This window comes from Trachurus trachurus (assembly GCF_905171665.1).
Source record: "Trachurus trachurus genome assembly, chromosome: 22".
NCBI classification, from domain to species: Eukaryota; Metazoa; Chordata; class Actinopteri; order Carangiformes; family Carangidae; genus Trachurus; species Trachurus trachurus.
The window spans coordinates 28,566,334-28,586,446 of NC_139907.1; the positions used below are offsets into that span (position 1 = coordinate 28,566,334).

Genomic DNA, 20,113 nt, shown 5'->3' on the forward strand with positions numbered 1-20,113 from the left:
ATATTTGGGGGACATCCAGGGTTCAGGTGGAATACCAGAAACAGCGTGACACACATACACTGAAATTGGACACAGGGTCAAAGTCACCAACCCCAACTTCACCCCACCCTTCCAAACACAAGACATATGGTTCTGTGTAAATCAGCTGATCATTATGAGTTAGGCCCCCGATAATATAATACATCCATGGTTAGGCCTACTTAGCTACTAGATGTTAAGATGAGCATGTTGTTGTTGCTGTTGTTGTTTTGGTTCCTTGTATAAGCCGATGTACTTTCATATAACCTCTTCTCTTCAACTGTTCTTTGTATGTCACAAATGGTGCAGAGCTCTGGTAATGTAGTGATATAGACTTAGGCTAAATCACACAATACCAGTTTAGCTATAAGCTACAGATCAACTAGTAGGCTACAGTATGATGTGTTTACTTGCTTGTGTGTTTGTGCCTGAATGAAAACTAGCATGTGCTTTAAAGTCTTTTCCTCTTTAGTGTATATTTTGCCCTTTCCTATAACCTCTTTTATTACACACTGGTTTCTCTAATCTGTCATTTCCAAAACACAGACTTTTTGCTTTTGGTGGATCAAAGCTTTGGCAAAAATTTACTTTAATTAGTAGCCTATCCAATATCCAATATTTTTCAAATACATGGCTGTCAAACCTGGCATGTGGTGCACCTTTTTACATTTATGAGTAACTGCCTGATGTGTGGGGAGTGACGACAGTAGGCTACTGAATGTAGGCCTCTGTCAATTTAATGAGTCACTGAACCCTCTGTGAACTCTTCTCTTAAAACACCTGCTTAGTGGAACAAATACACATAAATAGAAAATGGAACAGCTCTGATTCCCTGTTTTACTTTTTCTGACAGTGTCTTTAATATTAGTCACACTCTCCCACCTGGCTGTGGCTCACACCATCAGGCATTTTGGCCAAGAAGAGGGGGAGAGGATGTTCACACTGAGGGATCATCTTTACTATAGACGATCTTTGGAAGGGGGGGGGGGGGGGGGGGGGGACCTCTGTCACCTAGCAACCTGCTACAACAAACCACAAGGAGCATAATTCACTTGGTCCAAATGCTAACGTTAGCCCGCGAGCTACCAAGCTACTAGGCTATGTGTTTCAGTAACAAAACAAACTAATTGTAACTTACTTCTTTTAAAGGACAATGGTGAAACAGACGATACAGATATTTGGTCGCGTTAAGCCCACCAAGAAAACTACAGCGGTGAGTGGGAAAGTAAAACTTAACATTAGACACAACTCAGATAAAATGAACGTAAATGCTAACGTTACTGTAGTTAGGTGATATGTGATATGCAACCAAATAAAGTTATTAGGTCACATACGGATAGGAAACATGCTTGTTACGTTAATGATTCCAGTTAACAGTGGAGTGTTTATTATCACATCACACGTTTAAACTCCCCACCTGCTAAAGTTTTGAATATATTTTCTGAGCATATTAGTTTGTAACAGCGATATTCAGGCTTGTAATTGCAGGAACACCACAGGTGCAACTAATGTCAAATGAGACTGACTGAATTTATGGGCAAAATAGTTTGTTTAAAAAGCCACTGTATCAGCATGCAACTATGCATCGTATTTGTTAAAATGTAGCTACATTTTGTATTTATGTTGGTTTTATGTCATTTGAAATTAGGACTACATTTGAGGCATTTTTAACAAATATAAGACTGAATGCCCTGCAAATGTCAAATGGTGTAAAGAGTATACTGTATGGTACTTTCTTCTGAAAAGATTAAATTGAAATAGATTTTTTTTTTGTGCAGTGTTTCTACTGTATAGCCTATTTTAATTTTTATGCATTTCGGCAACATACAGTTTCCTAAAAACACAGCTTTTTTCTAAAAAATGTGGGATGAAATTATGTGGCATTGCAAAAGTGAATTACATTTAGTCCACATTAAGTATTTTCCTCAGGTTTTTATGAAAAAATACCGGTTGCACCATTTGACAATAGGTTAAATCACGTCACTGACTCCTTTATATCTGAAAAGCTGATGTATTTGAATAAGTCTTTGTCACAACTGGTACAATATCATCTGTTCCGGTGATGTGTTCATTCTGTCGCCTCTGTCACAGTCATAAAGGTGAACATACTGTGCCAGACTTGTGATTCTGGGGTGGGACTGTCAAACGGTGGCAAGCTAATAAAATGGTTATCAACCAGCTTACTAGTGGTTCTTTTCTAATAAAGGACACATGTCTGGACATGTTCTCCTGCCATCAGGTAAGGGTTTCGTTGTGTCTTCATTGGGCACACATACTGTCAGTTTTAATTAGACACACTCCTGGCAAAGTGCTTTCTTCCCCTAAAGCCTAGTTCATTCTCTGAACACAGCAGCAATAATCAAATTGCTTTTACAGTTTCTATTGCACTGTAGCTTTAACTGACAATATCCAGCAGTAAAAATGAGCACAGCTACATCCTCAGGGCCTTTTGAGGTTCTGCACATGTTCGTGTGGACAACAGAACAGTAGTGGCCCGGATGAAATATTGCAGGTGGAGTGACAATGAAAAACAATCCAATAATTTCGGCCTTACTGTATCCCTTATGGAACTTGTGATTGCACGTGTCCATTGAAAACATGATAGAACATATGTGAAAGCCTAGAGGAGGAGGATGTTTAGATTGACCCACCCAGCCTCACTTTAAATGTCCTTCTCTGCTACAGCACAATCTATATTGGTTCAATGTTCCACAGTTTTTCTTGTCTCCCCTGAGGCATGGCTCTGGCTTTGGCAAGCCGAGGTGAATTTGCAGAGCTTGTCTACACTGTATGCCGATCATTATTGGGTTTTCTCTTCTGTTGCTTTCCACAGGATATATGCTTCATAAAGTCTTTTTTTTCATTTTGGGGCTTGCAATACCCAAACCACAAGTGGCCAAAGTCATATTTTAGACCCAAAATGAATTTTCTTGTGTTTAAATTGCACTGCATGTGGTATTGCATACCATAACAACATACAAATCACAGAAATTGTAGTCAAGGTACATATTTTCCAAATATTCTCTTGTAGAAAATGAGCCCTCTGCCTTGTCCTGCTTCAGTACAGACTGAGCTGCGGGCCTTGTTCCACTGTGGGCTGACTCTACTGTTGTCTCTGGCTCCCTCAGGTGTATTCTGTGGACACGGAGCAGGAGACAGGTGCTTCTATAGAGTTTGTGGTGCCCCGAGACCTGGCTGATGGCTTTGTTAACAACAAGAGGGAGTGCTACAACTTCAGGTAGTGTATGACAGCACCTTCCATTTGCTTCATTTAAAGTAAATGTAACTGTTGCTGTCTTTGAAGTGCACTATAATAATTGATGTGCTTTTTTTTATATCTACAAAATGGCTACAGTATACAGTACTTCACTGTCATGGCACTGTAGAGTAATGCTGGAAGTGAAGGCTGTTCTATCCGCTGTTCCAAAGAACCCCCTAAAATGGGTCTTCAGGTCTATTTTGTTGAATAAAAGAACCATCACTTTACAATATATTGAGCTCAAAATTATATTTATTAGAAATGAAGCTACATTGTGGGCCATGTAGGCTATATAAAACACGGCAACCTGCTGCTCAAAATGAATTGCCCCTTGTGGGATTAATAAAGTTGTTTTGAATTTGAATTGAATTTGAATACCGGTACATATACATGTGTAGTGTTTTTTAATGATTAGCCACAGACATCAAAACAATGACCAATGATGTCATTTTAGTGTATGTGGGAAAAGCAAAGTTCTTGCAGATGCAGAATTCAGCTCTTCATTTCACTTATAAGTCAAGTTAAAGGGATAGCCTATTTCAACATTTTGGCAAATTCACCCATTGCCATAATTCCTATGGTTATAGCATTAGGTTGTTACCTTTTAATTGTCGGTGCAAGCTGTTTTTAGATCGGCGGGGCAGAGATACAAGCTTCTCAGCTAACGCTACGGAGGCTACTGGTATTTTGGGGTTTCCGTCACCAAACTCATCAAATACACAATCCAACAGCTCCAAAACGCTCTGGTGGACAAGTTGTGACCTGTGCATTCACCGCGCTATGTAAGGGATAATACAACCTGTCGGAGGTTGTGAACATTCATTCATTTCATTCAACATGAAGGGGTTTATTTCTCCATAACAACCGACCAACTACATTATCCCGCTTATTACACGGTTTACGAGTGAAATAATTAATTTGAAACATAATGTTGATCAAAATACGACTTTCATCGATTTAAAATTGCATAATTTTGCGAATCTGCAAGACCGGTCACTTACGCTGTTTTGCAGAGCCTCCTCCCGTTCGTGCATTTGAAGCCTTTGATAATCAATCAGTGGATCGATGGATTACCATACACATGTTAAGATGTGTGTATTGTGTGTAGTCGTATCTGTCATAAACAAGAGATTAAGAGACACCAGGTCAGAGGCTCTGATCGCAGGTTTGGTTTTCAGCCACGATGTGAAAGGAGCCTCCACTCTCTCTGTAACAAGTTACAAGTCATTAATCTAACATCACAATTAGTCCGAAGCTGTTTAATGAAGGTAAATATCCTGCATAGTTTCTCTTTTCTGTACTGCGCTGATCAGAGCGGCGTGCTGCTCAACAGGGTGACTTCAAAAGCGCAAGTAGTTCCGAGTATTTGCTTCTTGTGTCATAATGTTACATAATTAGGCTATACGTTATCTCATAGCGTAAAGTGTGCAGGTCACAACTTTTCCACCAGAGTGAGTTGGAGTTGTTGGATTGTGTATTTGATGAGTTTGATAGGGGAAACGTGGAAATAACATATGCCTCTGTAGCGTTAGCTGAGCAGCTTGCGTCTCTGCCCCGCCATTCTAAAAACAGCTTGCACTGACAATTAAAGGTAATGAACCTACTGCTATGACTATAGGGATTATGACAATGGGCGAATTTGCCAAAATGTTGAAATATCCTTTTAAAAACAAGTGATGTAACTTGAGAAAAAATCCTAACAATAAATGAAGACAACATACAAAGAACAAGGTGTGTTTCCCAACATGATTCAAGCTGTCAAAGTTGCATAAGAAATATTCCCATGAATAATTCATCCAGCAGTTCTCTCAGTCGGAGCCAGAACATCTGTTTAACACTGGTGGTGAGGGCTGCAGCCTTATATACCCTCTGGGCAGGGCCCATGCCACGCTTCCAAGCCCTAAATTCACAGTTACGGAGTCAGACAGCAGTGGACACTGAGAGCCTCTGAAAACCACAGAGTCTTATAATAGCATGTGGAGGTTCCCTTGTGCCCTTATAGAAATAAAATTTCCACATTTAACAATCTTCCTGGGCGGATTCCTCTCAAATCTCTCTCATCTTTCTGTGGGATAAAACATGATGGGTTGAGACTGCTTTAGAAAACAGAATTACTTAACTCCTCCGCATCCACTTGGGAAATTAAATAGACTGCTTTTTGTGCTTATTCAGTACGGCTGTTGGTGATTGTAGCCGTGGATTTTTGTGGATGAGCACAGATTTCATGGTAGTAAATTAAGTAATAACTATGTTCTGATCAGTTTTGTTCTTCTAAATGTGTCGTGGTGGTGATGCTCTTTTTGTTTTTTGTCCAGGTTCCAAAAAGTGTTTGATCAAGCAGCGAAACAAGAAGAGATATTTGAAAACATTGCCAAGCCAGTTGCAGACAGGTAAAATCTTTGTGACACTGTGCTTTTCAAATGTATTAATGAGTTGTCAGCGACACCTGTACCCAGCAGTGCTCATCTCTGGGTGTTGTGGCGGGGCCACACAGGCTTTATCCAGCCTTGTTGACAGGAAGTCAGTAAAGCTCAGCTTTCTTTAACATGGAAATGGAGGGTGTCTGTGATTGTTGGCATGCTTTACATTCTTAAACCGCTAAGTGGACTGAGCTGGCAGGCGAGATGGCACACTGTGCCACCATGAGTGTGAGAACGTTTTCAAGCCACAACATAGAGCTACACCAGATATTGTAGCTGCTCGCTCGTTTCGAGCTGTTTAATCCGTCATGCACAAGAACTATCTGGCCCTCAACAGTGCAAGTAATTAGTAAACATCCGTCAGTTTAATGAAAATATGTGGTACGCCACGGCTTCTTTTAAAGTTAAAATATGACTTGTGTTTGAAATGTTGAGATGGCCAAGATATCAAACTGATTTGATTTGTAAAATATAGGCTTTAAGGGATGGTTTCTCATTTCCTATTGATAAATTAGACCACTGTCATTTTAGGCAATATAGTCACTTTTAAATTTACATTTTGTATTTGATGACTGATGATTCAATGAAACAGATTTCCTCAGTGATATTGTAACTGAGGCTTTATTATTGGCACCAGCAGAATTGTGATGTCATCCATCCCTACAATCACCTACTTTTCATTCATCACACAATTTGCAGAACGGTGCCTTGAAAAGCAATGACATGCAGTTGTATGCTATTTTGTTATTCATCAGTGTTAACAGCATGTTCACATAACCCATCTGTCTGACAGATTGTTACTTACTGACTAGACTTAGCTAAAATCCAGATAGATTCAAACAGAAAAACAACGAACAAGAGAATTCAGCTGGAATTTCCTGTGATTAAAAGTTGGTCGTGTCGTGTAGATGTGTGCACAAGGCTCTTCCTCTGGTTCTCCTTGCCAATCACAGTCCTCCTGGCTCAATCTGGCCCAACCATCTCCCCAGCACTTCAGTCTTCTTACTCACAATAGGGGCTATTTGTGGAATCCCACAAGTGTTTTGTATTATCTGTGCCGTTAGGAGACATATAAACAACATGGTGAGACGTCTGGATCGGCTGACTAAGGACTTGAATATATTTGACCTGACTCACCCGGGTTCACTGACTTAGGTATTGGGTTGCCCTCCCCGGCCAGCTTTTCAACAGACCCCCCTTTGTTTGGCAGATGGTAAACATCAGGTTCAAATGTTTCAGTCACAACCAGGCCATGACTTGATGTCTTTTAGTCTGTGATATGACTATGGACACTCTTCATCATCAGTCTGTCCTTCCTGTCACATGTTTCAGGCTCAGCTGTCAGTCTCTTGCCTCCTCAGCAGGATGCCTGTTAGACATAACATTTTAAATCTTCTGTCTTGTTACAGAATTTGCAAATTAAATCAATGCAAATTTGGACTGACAGAATGTTTCTCCTAAAACTCCTGGTGTCGGGAAATATTTATTCAGGTTTAAGCAAGATTCACTTAGAATCACAGCAGTTTTTGCTGTCACCACACAAAAACCCAGTTTCATACACACAGGCGCCTATCCTCTCAACTAGCAATAACTGTCAGGTCGTTGTTTGGGTTGGTGCTCTGTCATACTTGGGGCATTTCAAGTTTAGCCAAAAGCTCTAACTCGTTTACTTACACACTAGTCTCTGTCTCTGCTGTGGTGTAACCAAAACCAGTCATTTCAACCCCAACACAGTAGTTTAAAAACAAACCAGCATTAATAGCTGCAGGAGAGGAAGAGCCAATGTAATATTGCTGGGTTGGCAGGGCAAACCCTCTATCTGCATTGTAATCCCATTTCACAAAGCTGTGAAACCTGCAGCCTGAGATCCAAGGAGAACGGGGGTCTGTTCAAGAGCTGTGTTACCTCAAACATGTTGGACATACCGCCGCTCATTAAAAGAGCAGGAAGAGCGAGGATCCTCTGTACCATGAGTTGCCAGTCTCCAGGGAAGCTGAGGTGTAAACAGCAACAAGCATTGGGGTCCGCCCAAGCCTCAGTAGCAGGGCCCAGCCCGCATCATTAGCACTGACATTAAACTAAACACTGAGCTTGTGTCTTTCTCCCCCACTGCCAATCATTACTGTGACTCATGCGAGATTAAATGGACACCCAATGGCTGAGTAACCAACCACCATCCTCATGAGTGGACGTAGTGTTTTATATAAACTGACATGCAGTTTTTTCCTCTTGCTCTTCTCATGCAGGGTGTGGAATTGTACAGCACACAGGAAGGGAAACCCACACACTGCTCAAATACTAGGTCGGCAATTGCATTAGAATAAGCAAGAGGCTTGACTTTCGTTTATTATTCATCTCAAAACATATAACATGCTGCTATCGTTTCCTTGCCATTAGCACGTCAGGGAGTTCATCTTCATCTTTTATCAGAGCTCGTGTGTCAGAGGCCCCTCTGTCGCTTCACTGTTCCTCTCTGGTTTATTTCCACCACTACAGGACAGAGGGGTCACACACATCTCTACCTCGTATTAGTACCATCATCTTGGATGTTAAGTTCATTCATACAGAACTAGATACCGTTGGTTTCCACTGCCATGTGCATGTGCAGAGAAGCAGCTCAGTGCCAAACCAAAATTTACCGGGCCCTGCCTAGTTGAGTGGGTTTGGGCCCTTTCCTTCACTTATTCTCTGAGACATTTCTCCTTCACCAGCAGATGTCTGTCGCCATTGGAGCTCTCCACTCACTGCCACCTTTTCCTGTGGCTTTAAAGAGTCAGATTCAATTCATTCAGACTTTTGGTGCCTGCCTGTAGGGATGCACTTGACAGTTGCAAATTAAAATGGTGATGTCATAGGAGCTACTAAGAAATCAGCAACTATATGATTATATTTACAGATTTATAGCATTCTGGCTTTTGCAAATGATGAGATGAGATTTTACTGTGAGACTGTATCTTACCTTTAGCTTTACAGTGTTGGCTATTATCTGTGGGGCATTGTTGTTGACTCAAAAGGATTTTACTGTAATCTTTCATAACCAAAGTTCTATTCCAAGGACATCTGTGGTACTTAAAGGGATAGTTCACCCAAAATTGAAATTTCACTCACCCTCCACCCTCATGTGGACTAAGGGCTGGGAGAAGTTTCAGAGTCCTCCGTGGCTTCTCTGAGTTACAGGGGGTCTCGACGTAGCAGTGCATGTCCATATAATGGTTGCAAATGGATACCAACTGTCTTCATAACAAAAAGACACACCAAAAAACATCCAAATACCTCCATGCTGCTCATATGTAATGTCCGTCTTGTATTGAAGCCCCGAAATGCAAAATTGTCCTGAAAAAAGTCTATATTTCAAGCTTGTTTTGTAGCGGAAGCTTCTCTTGTCCATAAAAGGGGCTTGTGGAAGGAAGTACTGAACCCAAGAACACAACTTTACACTACACTCAAGGACCCAAAACCCTGAACGCAGGTGCTAAATGTGGAGCTTTCTGGTTGTTGCGTGTTTGCAATTATGTGTAATAGATGTGAATTTTAACTATGAGGTTATTATAGCTTATATCATGAAGTGTAAAGGGATTTCTCAGTATCTCTCCTGTGTCTGTGTGTGACTGCAGTGTATTGGGTGGCTACAATGGCACCATATTTGCCTATGGACAGACAGGAAGTGGAAAAACCTTTACCATCACAGGAGGGGCAGAGCGTTACAATGATCGAGGCATTATTCCCCGCACCCTGTCCTACCTGTATGAATGCTTCAGCCAGGTCAGTACGGCATGATTTGCTCTGTTTTTGTCTTTTTCTTTCAGTTGAATTAAGATTTTAGTTTAATTGGCAAATACCCATATCCTACTGGATCAGTCTACTGCTCCAGATCAGTTCAACATGATGCATATTCCTCCTCAGGACAGCAGCATGCTTTATACAACACACATCTCCTACCTGGAAATCTACAACGAGATGGGATATGACCTTCTGGATTCCCGACATGAAGCCTCCCGACTCGAAGACCTACCGTTAGTATCATTTTCTTTCCTTTTGCTATAAGTAGGGATGTCCCGATCACATTTTTTTGCCCCCGAGTCTGAGTCCGAGTCATTTGATTTTGAGTATCTGCCGATACCGAGTCCCGATCCGATACTTTGGCAATGCAGTAAAGCTTTTAATGTAGATCAACTGTATCATCCCACTATTTTTCTGTTCTTTGTGCTCTACTAGGGATGTAACAATATCACAATCTCACAATAATACGCCCCCCCTTGCGGCCCGTCTTCGCTTTAGACAGATAGGAAAACCCTGACATGTAGATATGTAATACATCCGATTCCTGATCGGGATGTAACGTCCGATTCCGATCGAGTTTGAAACCACGTGATCGACCCCGATTTCCGATCACGTGATCGGATCGGGACATCCCTAGCTATAAGATAGAAAATAACTTTGTAAAATCTGAGCCATACAGTGGAATCAATCCATCCATCCATTGTCTATACCTCTCGGGGTCTAGAACCAATCCCAGCTGACACAGGGCGAGGGTCAGGTACACCCAGGACAGGTTGCCAGTCTACCACAGGACCAACATATAGAGACAAACAGCACGCACAATCGCATTCACACAATTTAGATTTGCTGATGAACCTACTAAGCATGTGTTGTCTTTGGACTGTGGGAGGAAGACAGAGAGCCTGGAGGGAAAGCACACAGGCACAGGGAGAACATGCAACCTGAAAAAGGTCCCTGGCCTGGGGGTTAAACCAGGAACCTGTGCCACCACATACAGTGTGATGTACTGTTACTGTATATTTCACTTTTCTTACAGTAAGCGCTCATGTCTAATTTTAAAGTTGGATAGACCAATTACCACTGGATCCATTATTCTCCTAAACACTTGTGGGTTTAGCTGAGCCTTATTCCCCTACAGCCATTTGTCAACCTGGCCTGGAGTCACTGTGGTGAAATGTGGAGACTCTAGTATTTACCACCCCACTACGACCTGCCAACTGACATAATGAGACTGTGGGACAGCAATGGATGTGGTCTTCAGCTCTCCACTCCAGTGGCAGACTCTGCCACTGGAGTGGAGAGCTAAAGGGTCATGTGGAAAAATAGTTTTTCATAGCTGTTTGCTGCTGTAACTGGTCTGGAGGAAATTCATTTTTATCTCTCTTTTTTTGACTCATTTCATGTTGTTTGTTGCTTCCCTCTTTGTCTTCCATTGTCTTTGTGGTTGTCTCGCCGTTTCCTGCTCTTTTAGTTTTTGATGATTTTTTTTACTTTTATGTCCCTTTTTCACTGTGGATCTAAACTCCATCCATCTTTGTTTATGTAATTATTTATTTCCCCCCAGTTTTTGTCAGAGCCAGTACTTGCTCATCTTGGCACATCATTTTGGTGTTTGTGCTGTATTTTCTTGTACCAGATCTGTTGAAGTTTTTTTTCTCTCTCTCTCTTTTTGCAGAGCATCCAGCTCAAGGTTTAGATAGCCACAAATCACAGTCTTCTGTAAATAGACAGTGCCCGTCGTTAACCATGCTGTGGCTACACTTGCTGATTCAAGGACAAGCTGTGGCACTGACAGATTTCTCTCTTTGACTGTTGGGCTCTCTCTCTCTACAGTACACTTTCTCTTCTTTCTGACATTCTCTTCTCATTTTTTTTCTCCGACTCCACCGTGCCTCATTCCCCTCACACATTCAGCACTCCACCCTCCAAATTATCTTGCAAATTAATTTAAGCTCCTGATCATTTTTTACATTTGTGTAAAAATACAATAATTAAAACCTATTTAGGGCTGATGGGACTGTTTAGGAAAAGAACTCTGCCAGGGCAGAGCCTTTAATCACAATGAGATTAATACTGCTTTGTCACACTACCTCAATTACCTACACATGTTCACCCAATTATCTACATATGTTCTCCAGTCATTCCTCTGTCTCTGATTTGACATCTTAGCCCAGTAGCGTTACTGTCACAGCCATGTGATGGAAATGATGTGGTAAGAAGATCATTGGAGACATTTCCGACCCATGTGCTCACACTATTTCAGAGCCTGATGCGAGTTAAGAGCGGTTACCTGTTTGTTTTTAAAAGCAGGTCCCGTCTGTTATCAAGTTGTGAACCCCCGGACAGATAAAGCACATATGTCAAACTGGGTCGCAGCCCACACTGACTCGCAGATGTGGTTTGTTTGGATTTAGAGCTGAGCTAGGCCAAGGCAGTGGGAAGAAAATAGATGACATCGCTGACATAATTAGTTTTCATAATTGCTTCAGTGTTGAATTACTTGGGTTTTGACTGAATTTGCCCTGCTTTATCTTTTTTTTTTGTAATTAATAATCTTAAGTTTATTTCAAGTTCAATCATTATGCTGAAATTTCCTCTCAACAAGTTTTTTTTTTCTTTCCAGACGAGTTGCAATCATGGAGGATCCAGACCAGAATATCCATCTCAAGAATCTGTCACTGCAGCAGTCAGCAAATGAGGAAGAGGCGCTAAATCTACTTTTCCTAGGTGACACCAATCGTATGATTGCAGAGGTAACAGAAAGGGGAACAGAGTGATTCTACTTTATACTGTACTGCAGAAATGTCTAGTATGACTTCCCCTCTTGAGGTCACACTTCATCAATGCAATCTGCTTAGTCAGGATTGTTGTCTACAAAAATACATCAAAACTATGCTATTGTAACGGATGTGCACTCACTCCACCCATAAAAGACGTGCTAACCAACTTGCCAAGCGGTTGTCAACCTCTTGGCGAAGAGGTTAGCATCGTCGCCTCCGGTGCGGGAGGTCGTGGGATCGAACCCCACCTAGGGCAGGCCGTGAGAAACACAACGCAGAGGGCCAGATCGACATCGGCTACACTATGTTGTATAAAGGATATTAAAGCTACCTAAAGGCCTGTCTAAAATATTATTATGTCAGGACCACTATGTCAAAATAATATTTATTTACTTGCACAAGTTTAATTTGGCGGTATGGTACTGTTCTGGGACCCCCTGCTCTTCCACGCGCTTGCGTGGAAAGCCAGGGGCAGGAAGAGCACCTCCCTGCCCTTCACGAGCCATCATGAACGGCATAAGCAGGGAGCGCAGCAGCAAAGAAAACCCAGACAGAGCAGAGCAACCAACATGTACAATGACAGGAGGAGCTGGGGTGGAGGTGGGTTGCAAAAAAGCCGGCAGAGGAAGCAGCAGCAGCAAGGGAGGTGACGTCGGGCTAGAACGGTTTAAATAGCGCGCTCTGAATGCAGTTCCCCAATAGGAAGCAGCCACGGGGAGTCAGCTGAGCCATCAGCTGATCTGCACAGGTGATGACAGTTATGCTGTGCTGATTAAGAGCTTGACGTCATGGCCTGCCAGAACTAACGCTACGCTTAATTTTTGCTCCCTTTTACCATGGTTTTCCTTGTAAAACCAAAATTTCAGTTTATCCTGCGGTGCTTTTGTTCTACACTTGGACACAAACTCTACACTGATGAGACATGTTGAGTCAGCGTTTGCTTTGCAACCTGAGATTTGGAGCTCACTGATCTCACCTTGTTTACTCTTGTTGCTAGTTTGTAAGCAAATTATAGACGGTGAAAGTGAACGGGGTAATCGGGAGATTTGTTTTTTGTTTCTGAGTATTTCAAAGTGAGTTTTTGATGTGGCTGAGATTCTTCCATGAAAGGGTTAGGGTTAATCCAAAATAAATTGTTATGGGATTTTGGTTTTTTACCCAGTGCTCTCTCCTCCTTAATTTTTGTAGTGTGAGAAAATACATCTGCCAAGTAATACACATGTTCCCCTGAGCATGGCCTATTACCTATGCAATATTGCATGTTTTATTTTAACTCGAGGACACAATGCCAATATCCTCTGCTATGAAATCTGTGGGAATATGTCAGTGGAAACACATTCCTGGATCTTACATTCATCCTAATCAAGCAGTGAAGGCGTTGCACAGCCCAGCAGAGCTCCCAGCATAGTCCACCCACACACAGACTTTTGTGAACTCGTCCTCTTTGGGAGAATATTTCTCTTGAGCCTGAAGCAAACAAAGAACCATCGTGGTCAGTTTAACACTGCCAGAATCACCTCAGTAGTCCTTGTTCCTTGTAGACCTCCATTAAAGTTAACAGTAATGCTCTCTTTCTTCTCTTGCTCGCAGCCATGTGGATCAAAGATGACACATCCATTTATTGAACACTCAGTAGACCATGAGCTCACTCACTTTGAGACCCGGCAATCCCCCCTACACTTTTATTGGACAGGAAATAAAAATACACATTCTCGACTCCTCACCCTTCCTTCAGCCTCATTGGGAAAGTTTTCCTCTCATCCTCTCTTGTCCTCTGCATCCTTGTTTCCTCTCAACACATGTGGGGATGCATAGACTGAACCTTTGCCCCTCCATCTAGATCCCAGTGTTTTGAGGTTTTGTAACACTGCATTGCCTCTTTTTGCTGGCCCACCTTAGCCTGTGGTCAGTTTAACACAGAGGAGTAAAGAAAGTGACTATACTAAAGCTGCTGTGGCCTGCTGCTTTGTTTTCTACACATTTAGTCTACACATTTAATCCCTCTTTGTGTGTCACATTTCTTCTGAGGACATGCACCTGCTTATTTGAACATACACACTCTACTTTTATGTTGACTGTTTTTCTGACTTGAGAAGTCTTTACATCACATCTGGTTGTATCAGAATTATCTTATATGACCCACATTTAATCCTCAGAGGAGAAAAATGATGTGGTAAAAACTATCCAACAGGATAAGAGCACATCCAATTAGTCACTCATTATCTTTGGGATTTTGCAATCCCACAGAAAAAAAATTGCCAGTGTATTTGAGAACTTATGATGGTCATACCGATGGTTTTACCGAAGAGCATTTCATTGTAAAGTCTGTTCATACTCAGCTTTGTAAAAAAAAAACTTCTACATTTTATTTACGTCTCTTTGTACATAATGCACACACAGCTTTACACATGTACATCTGAAGCCCTTTTCGTTGTTACAATACAGGAATAAACTCTTGAACGTACTGAACGCTGGAATAACTTAACAAAAAACAGTGACCTTAGAGAACTGAACCTTAAGTTCTTGGAAATCATTTTGCAACTATGTGCTGCTTAGCACTATTTAGGTAACATGGACGTTACATAATAGGAATTAAAACTGCATCTATTTAGGTCACAGTTGTTAATTCGTGACTGGAATAAAAAGCTCTACATAGTTCATAGGCAGTGTAAATGAATCTTTCCATCAGGTCTGTATCAGAGGCACCAGAAGTGGTTGTTTCTTCAAAAATATTGTAATCCTTCAGATTTTCTGCAAGAGCCATTCAGCGGACTGTATTTACAACCTGTACTGTAATTGTTTTGTATGTATTTATTTAGCCTTTATTTAACCAGGTAAAAAGACCCGTTGAGATTGAGATCTCATTTTCAAGGGCGACCTGGCCAAGAGGGCAGCAGCACACGTCGTCAACATTACCATAAAATACAAAATACATTACAATATTACATTATAATAAATAAATAAATAATTGTTGCCTGGTCACCGTTCACCATTCCTAAACCTGCCTGTGTGCAAACATGGGCTCAACAGGAAGTGATCAGCAGCTCATCATCTAATGTAACTGGTTATAACTTGGTTTTATTGACGTTAGCCTCATGAAACGCACAACGTTAAGTTACATCAAATGCAACCCAGCGTTTCCTACAGTACCAGTAAAGTTTCATGTTAAGCAGTGACAGTAAACTGTACTGTTCGCTCATTGGCACTGTTGACACACTTTGCTGTTCTTCATTAAATGTTTGTTTGGATTCTTTATATAAAAGAAAAAAACTTGGTCATCTATGCCTGTCTGAATGTCCACTCTAGTGCTTGCATTACAATCATTTATATGCCGCTTGAAGATTCCTCCAAGCAAGATAGTGTTATAACCTTTAATGCATTAGCATTAAAGATACTCTGTTATCCTGTGGCATATAGTCTCTCACACTGCCATGGTAGGTGCAGTTTACTTCTTAAAGTACGGTATTTACATACACTGTCTTGTGCTCCCTTGTTATCTAATGGTGACTTCATGTTACTTACTGAGGAATACTCTGAGGAGCAGACAGGGACGTGTGCAGAGTGAAGGGAGTTTGGATTGAGGGAAGAGATGACAGCAGTAGGTTAACATAGTGACTGATCTGTCATGACCCTTGCAGGCCGGTGTTGGTGCATGTTTTGCCAAGTCATGGCCAGAGCCCCTTTTTAAAATGAAGGACATCAAAAGTCTCTGATGATGTTTTCAGTCATTGAGAAAGTGAATCATGTCTTTATTAGATCAGTGACAAGAATCACAGCCATGCTCAGAAGCCAGTCCAAGTCTAAATGAAATGTGTTGTTATTTGTAAATGTCATTTACAACCACCATCATGGAGAGAGCTGATCATGAAGTCTATTATCAGCTCTTTGTCAATGTCCATTTCCTCTGTTTATTCTTTGAGCGAGGTCCCAGTGAGTAACCCATCCGCTCTCTAGTTAATAAAACTTGTTTAAGCAGAGTGACTCACAGTCTAATTCTGTCTCTTTCTGGTCTCAACCTGACTGCTGGTCTAGTGACCATCTGAAAATCAAACTCAGCTTTTGTAAAGCACCACCATGTGTTTACTGCTCATCAGTTACACATTGTGTGACTTTGATCTTCAAACCAACACGAGAAAAGAAAAAGAATCAAAGGAAACATGTTTTTTTTTTGTTTGCATGTGAGACCACAGATGGAGAGTAAAATCTCTCCTTTCTTTTTTGTGTTCACCACTTAGACTAATTTTAGAGGATTCAGAGTTCTCTCACACAAACCTAACTGCATCCTTACAATATTACTGTACTTTAAAGTTGTTGTTCTTTTTCTCACTACTGTCTTTCTTTATTTCATCTTCAGACTCCCATGAACCAGGCGTCCACACGGTCACACTGTGTTTTCACTGTACACTTGTGCAGACGTGAGCCTGGCTCAGCCACTGTGCGGCGCTCCAAACTCCACCTGGTGGACCTGGCTGGCTCAGATAGAGTTAGCAAGACCGGCCTGAACGGTCAGCTGCTGACTGAGGCCAAGTACATCAACCTGTCCCTCCACTACTTGGAGCAGGTAACCACTCATATTATTTCCTTTCCTTTACTTTAAAGGGATAGTTTACCCAAAATTGAAATTTCACTCATTATCCACTCACCCTCATGTCGACTAAGGGCTGGGAGAAGTTTCAGAGTTATCCGTGGCTTCTCTGAGTTACAGGGGGTCTCGGCGTAGCAGTGCATGTCCATAACGGTTGCAAATGGATACCAACTGTCTTCATAACAAAAAGACACACCAAAAAACATCCAAATACCTCCATGCTGCTCGTATGTAATGTCCGTCTTGTATTGAAGCCCCGAAATGCGAAATTGTTCCTAAGAATATATTTCAAGCTTGTTTGTAGCGGAAGCTCCTCTTCCTGGTTCGTCCAATTTGGACGGGCCAGGGTCCGTCCTCTTCCTGGAAGAGGAGCTTCCGCTGCAAACAAGCTTGAAATATAGACTTATTTAATTTTTTTCAGAACAATTTCGCATTTCGGGGCTTCAATACAAGACGGACATTACAGTATATACGAGCAGCATGGAGGTAATTTTGATGTTTTTTGGTGTGTCTTTTTGTTATGAAGACAGTTGGTATCTATTTGCAACCATTATATGGACATGCACTGCTACTCCGAGACCCCCTGTAACTCAGAGAAGCCACGGAGGACTCTGAAACTTCTCCCAGCCCTTAGTCCACATGAGGGTGAGTAGATAATGAGTGCAATTTGAATTTTGGGTGAACTATCCCTTTAAATAATATTGTATGTAGAATTTTTTCAGGGTCAATATACTGTATTTGATATATGCGTACTATCATTACATTTAAAGTAATTTGGTTTGATACTTAATTTGGAATTTCAGTTGTCACAACAGTAAACACATGTTTTGGCTGACTGGTGTAAATTCAACCTGCCTTATGTTAAAGGTCCCATATTGTGTAAAGGTCCACATCAATACTACAATCAATACATTGATACTGTGAATTTATGAAAGTGCTGAGCGCCCAGAAGATCTCTCTCTCCTGATTGGCTCTCTGAACTATTGTAATGAGGAGAAATAAAACTAAACTGAGATGTTTTTAGTTCTTAAAACCACAAATATATTTTTTTTTATGGATCAACACTCAACAGGAAGGTGTAATTCATTTCATGTTAGATGTTTGAGTTGTTATGTTATGTCTTTGTTTACATGCTTTCAATTGTTCTCTTCCTCAGGTGATCATTGCTTTGTCAGAGAAGAACCGTTCTCACATTCCCTACAGGAACTCCATGTTAACCTCTGTGCTAAGGGACAGCCTGGGGGGTAACTGCATGACCACCATGATAGCCACAATGGCTGTTGACAGGAGGAACCTGGATGTAAGGATTGCGACAGCACCCAAGTCTGTCTGTCTGTCTGATTTATCTAATAATTGATCATATTTCACTTTTCTCTTCCTCAGGAGTCCATCTCTACATGCCGCTTTGCTCAGCGCGTGGCTCTCATTAAGAACGAGGCGATACTGAATGAAGAACTGGACCCTGCTCTGGTAAGACGGTCAGACATGGCACATGAGCAGTGGCTTGGCCATACAATCTCTCCACATCCAGCCTCTAAATGGGACAAAGTGTAACCCATCAAGTACTTAAAGCAGAAGTAAGCGATCCGGTGGTTTTAGCTAACTTCTTGTCAGCAGATGGAGTTAGCAGTCCCCGCCCTCGTCCCTACGTCACCACATTCACACGCATCCCTTGGCTGCACACACAGAGAGGACCGCCCCTTTATGCCGTTCTCTCTCCTCATTGGATAAAGGTTGTAGGATACAAGGAAAGTTTTCTCCTTGGCTTACAGCAGAGCAGAGTGACTGACAGACCCGTGTTTCAGACCAAACACTCTATATAAGTGATTGCTGTCGGAAGATATAACTATTTAAGACTTATATTAACACAAACATTCCGCTTTCTTCTGCTTTAAAGGGATATTTCAACATTTTGGATACAGTTATTCGCCTATTGCCATAATCCCTATAGTCTTAGCAGTAGGTTTAGTACCTTTAATTGTCAGTGCAAGCTGTTTTTAGATCGGCGGGGCAGAGATGTGAGCTGCTCAGCTAACGCAATGGGAGGCTTTCCAGGGAAACCTGGAAATACCGCGTGCCATGAAGAGCTCACATCTCTGCCCCGCTGATGTAAAAACAGCTTGCACTGACAATTAAAGGTAATTAACCTACTGCTAAGACTATAGGAATTATGGCAATAGGCGAATTTGCCAAAATGTTCAAATATCCCTTTAAGTGTCCTAGGTTTCCCAAACAAAACCAGTTTTTCAAGGTCAGGGTTTAGCCATATAGTATTTCTATTCACACATCCATGCAAGGAGGCACAAACTGTATGCATCCCACAATTTTATATAGTATTGATACACTATACATTTTTTTTTAAGTACTCAAGTAGGGATGTCCCGATACCACTTTTTCACTTCCGATACGATACCGATATTGCAGCCTTCAATATCGGCCCGATACCGATATTGATCCGATATTATGGGTGGTGAAAAAAAACGATTATTTATATTTTTCAAATTCTAATACAAAGGAGAGTCCTCCTGTTACTGGCTGACAGGCTGCTGCTGTCATGTAGCCTACTTCTATGGGACAGACAGTAGTGAGCTTACTTTTGAACTGTAAAATATAAAAAAAATAAACCTTATTTACAACTGTTATTGAATTACTGTATGTACATCAATGTCAAACAAAAGGCAAAATCTTCTTGCTTCAAGGTTTTATTTGTCACTCCAAATTGAAGACTATAGCCTGCCCTACAGTAAAAATGGCATAAAAAGAGGAGTAAAGCAATATATTAAGCAGCAATATTTAAGCATCAAAGATGTTTAATCAAACCCACATAGTTTGAAACAATGTTCAAAACACACAGCCAGTGTCACAACTAAGCATAAAGCCCGCTAGCTTAATGCTAACGTATAATGTAAAACGCCATAGACGGGCTAACAGAAATTAGCACCGACCCCGTCGGTGGTTAATTTGAACTGTACATTTAGAGCAATATAGCGCATTTACCGATTAGCGGGCAAGCGCGACCTGTCCATGCACCCGTGTGTGTGTGTGTGTGTGTGTGTACACGTACGTGTGTGTAGTCTACGTGCCACACAGCCGACATCACTTGAATCGCACACACGCTGTTGTTGTTGTGATCATGTGATCTCTGCATGCTGCAGCCGGCCGCTCTTCTTCTCTGTGGGCGGCGCACCAACATGAAGGTGCATTACCGCCACCTACTGTGTTGGAGTGTGAACGAGAGTCACCTATTCATATGGGACAGAAGTGCTGGAGC

At 41.5% G+C, this 20,113-nt stretch overlaps 1 protein-coding gene across 1 annotated transcript in view; it reads left to right on the forward strand.

Annotated features, from left to right (window-relative positions):
- Window positions 1-1,171: 1,171 nt before the first annotated feature.
- kif6 (kinesin family member 6) overlaps window positions 1,172-20,113 on the forward strand; it is a gene marked incomplete at both ends in the record, with an annotated part of 67,547 nt that continues 48,605 nt past the window's right edge. The window contains 9 exons of the mRNA XM_083997639.1: window positions 1,172-1,231; window positions 3,147-3,256; window positions 5,593-5,667; window positions 9,312-9,459; window positions 9,601-9,710; window positions 12,101-12,230; window positions 16,612-16,818; window positions 17,999-18,142; window positions 18,226-18,312. Coding sequence (XP_083853765.1) covers window positions 1,172-1,231; window positions 3,147-3,256; window positions 5,593-5,667; window positions 9,312-9,459; window positions 9,601-9,710; window positions 12,101-12,230; window positions 16,612-16,818; window positions 17,999-18,142; window positions 18,226-18,312 — 1,071 coding nt within the window. The remainder of the gene's footprint in view (window positions 1,232-3,146; window positions 3,257-5,592; window positions 5,668-9,311; window positions 9,460-9,600; window positions 9,711-12,100; window positions 12,231-16,611; window positions 16,819-17,998; window positions 18,143-18,225; window positions 18,313-20,113) is intronic.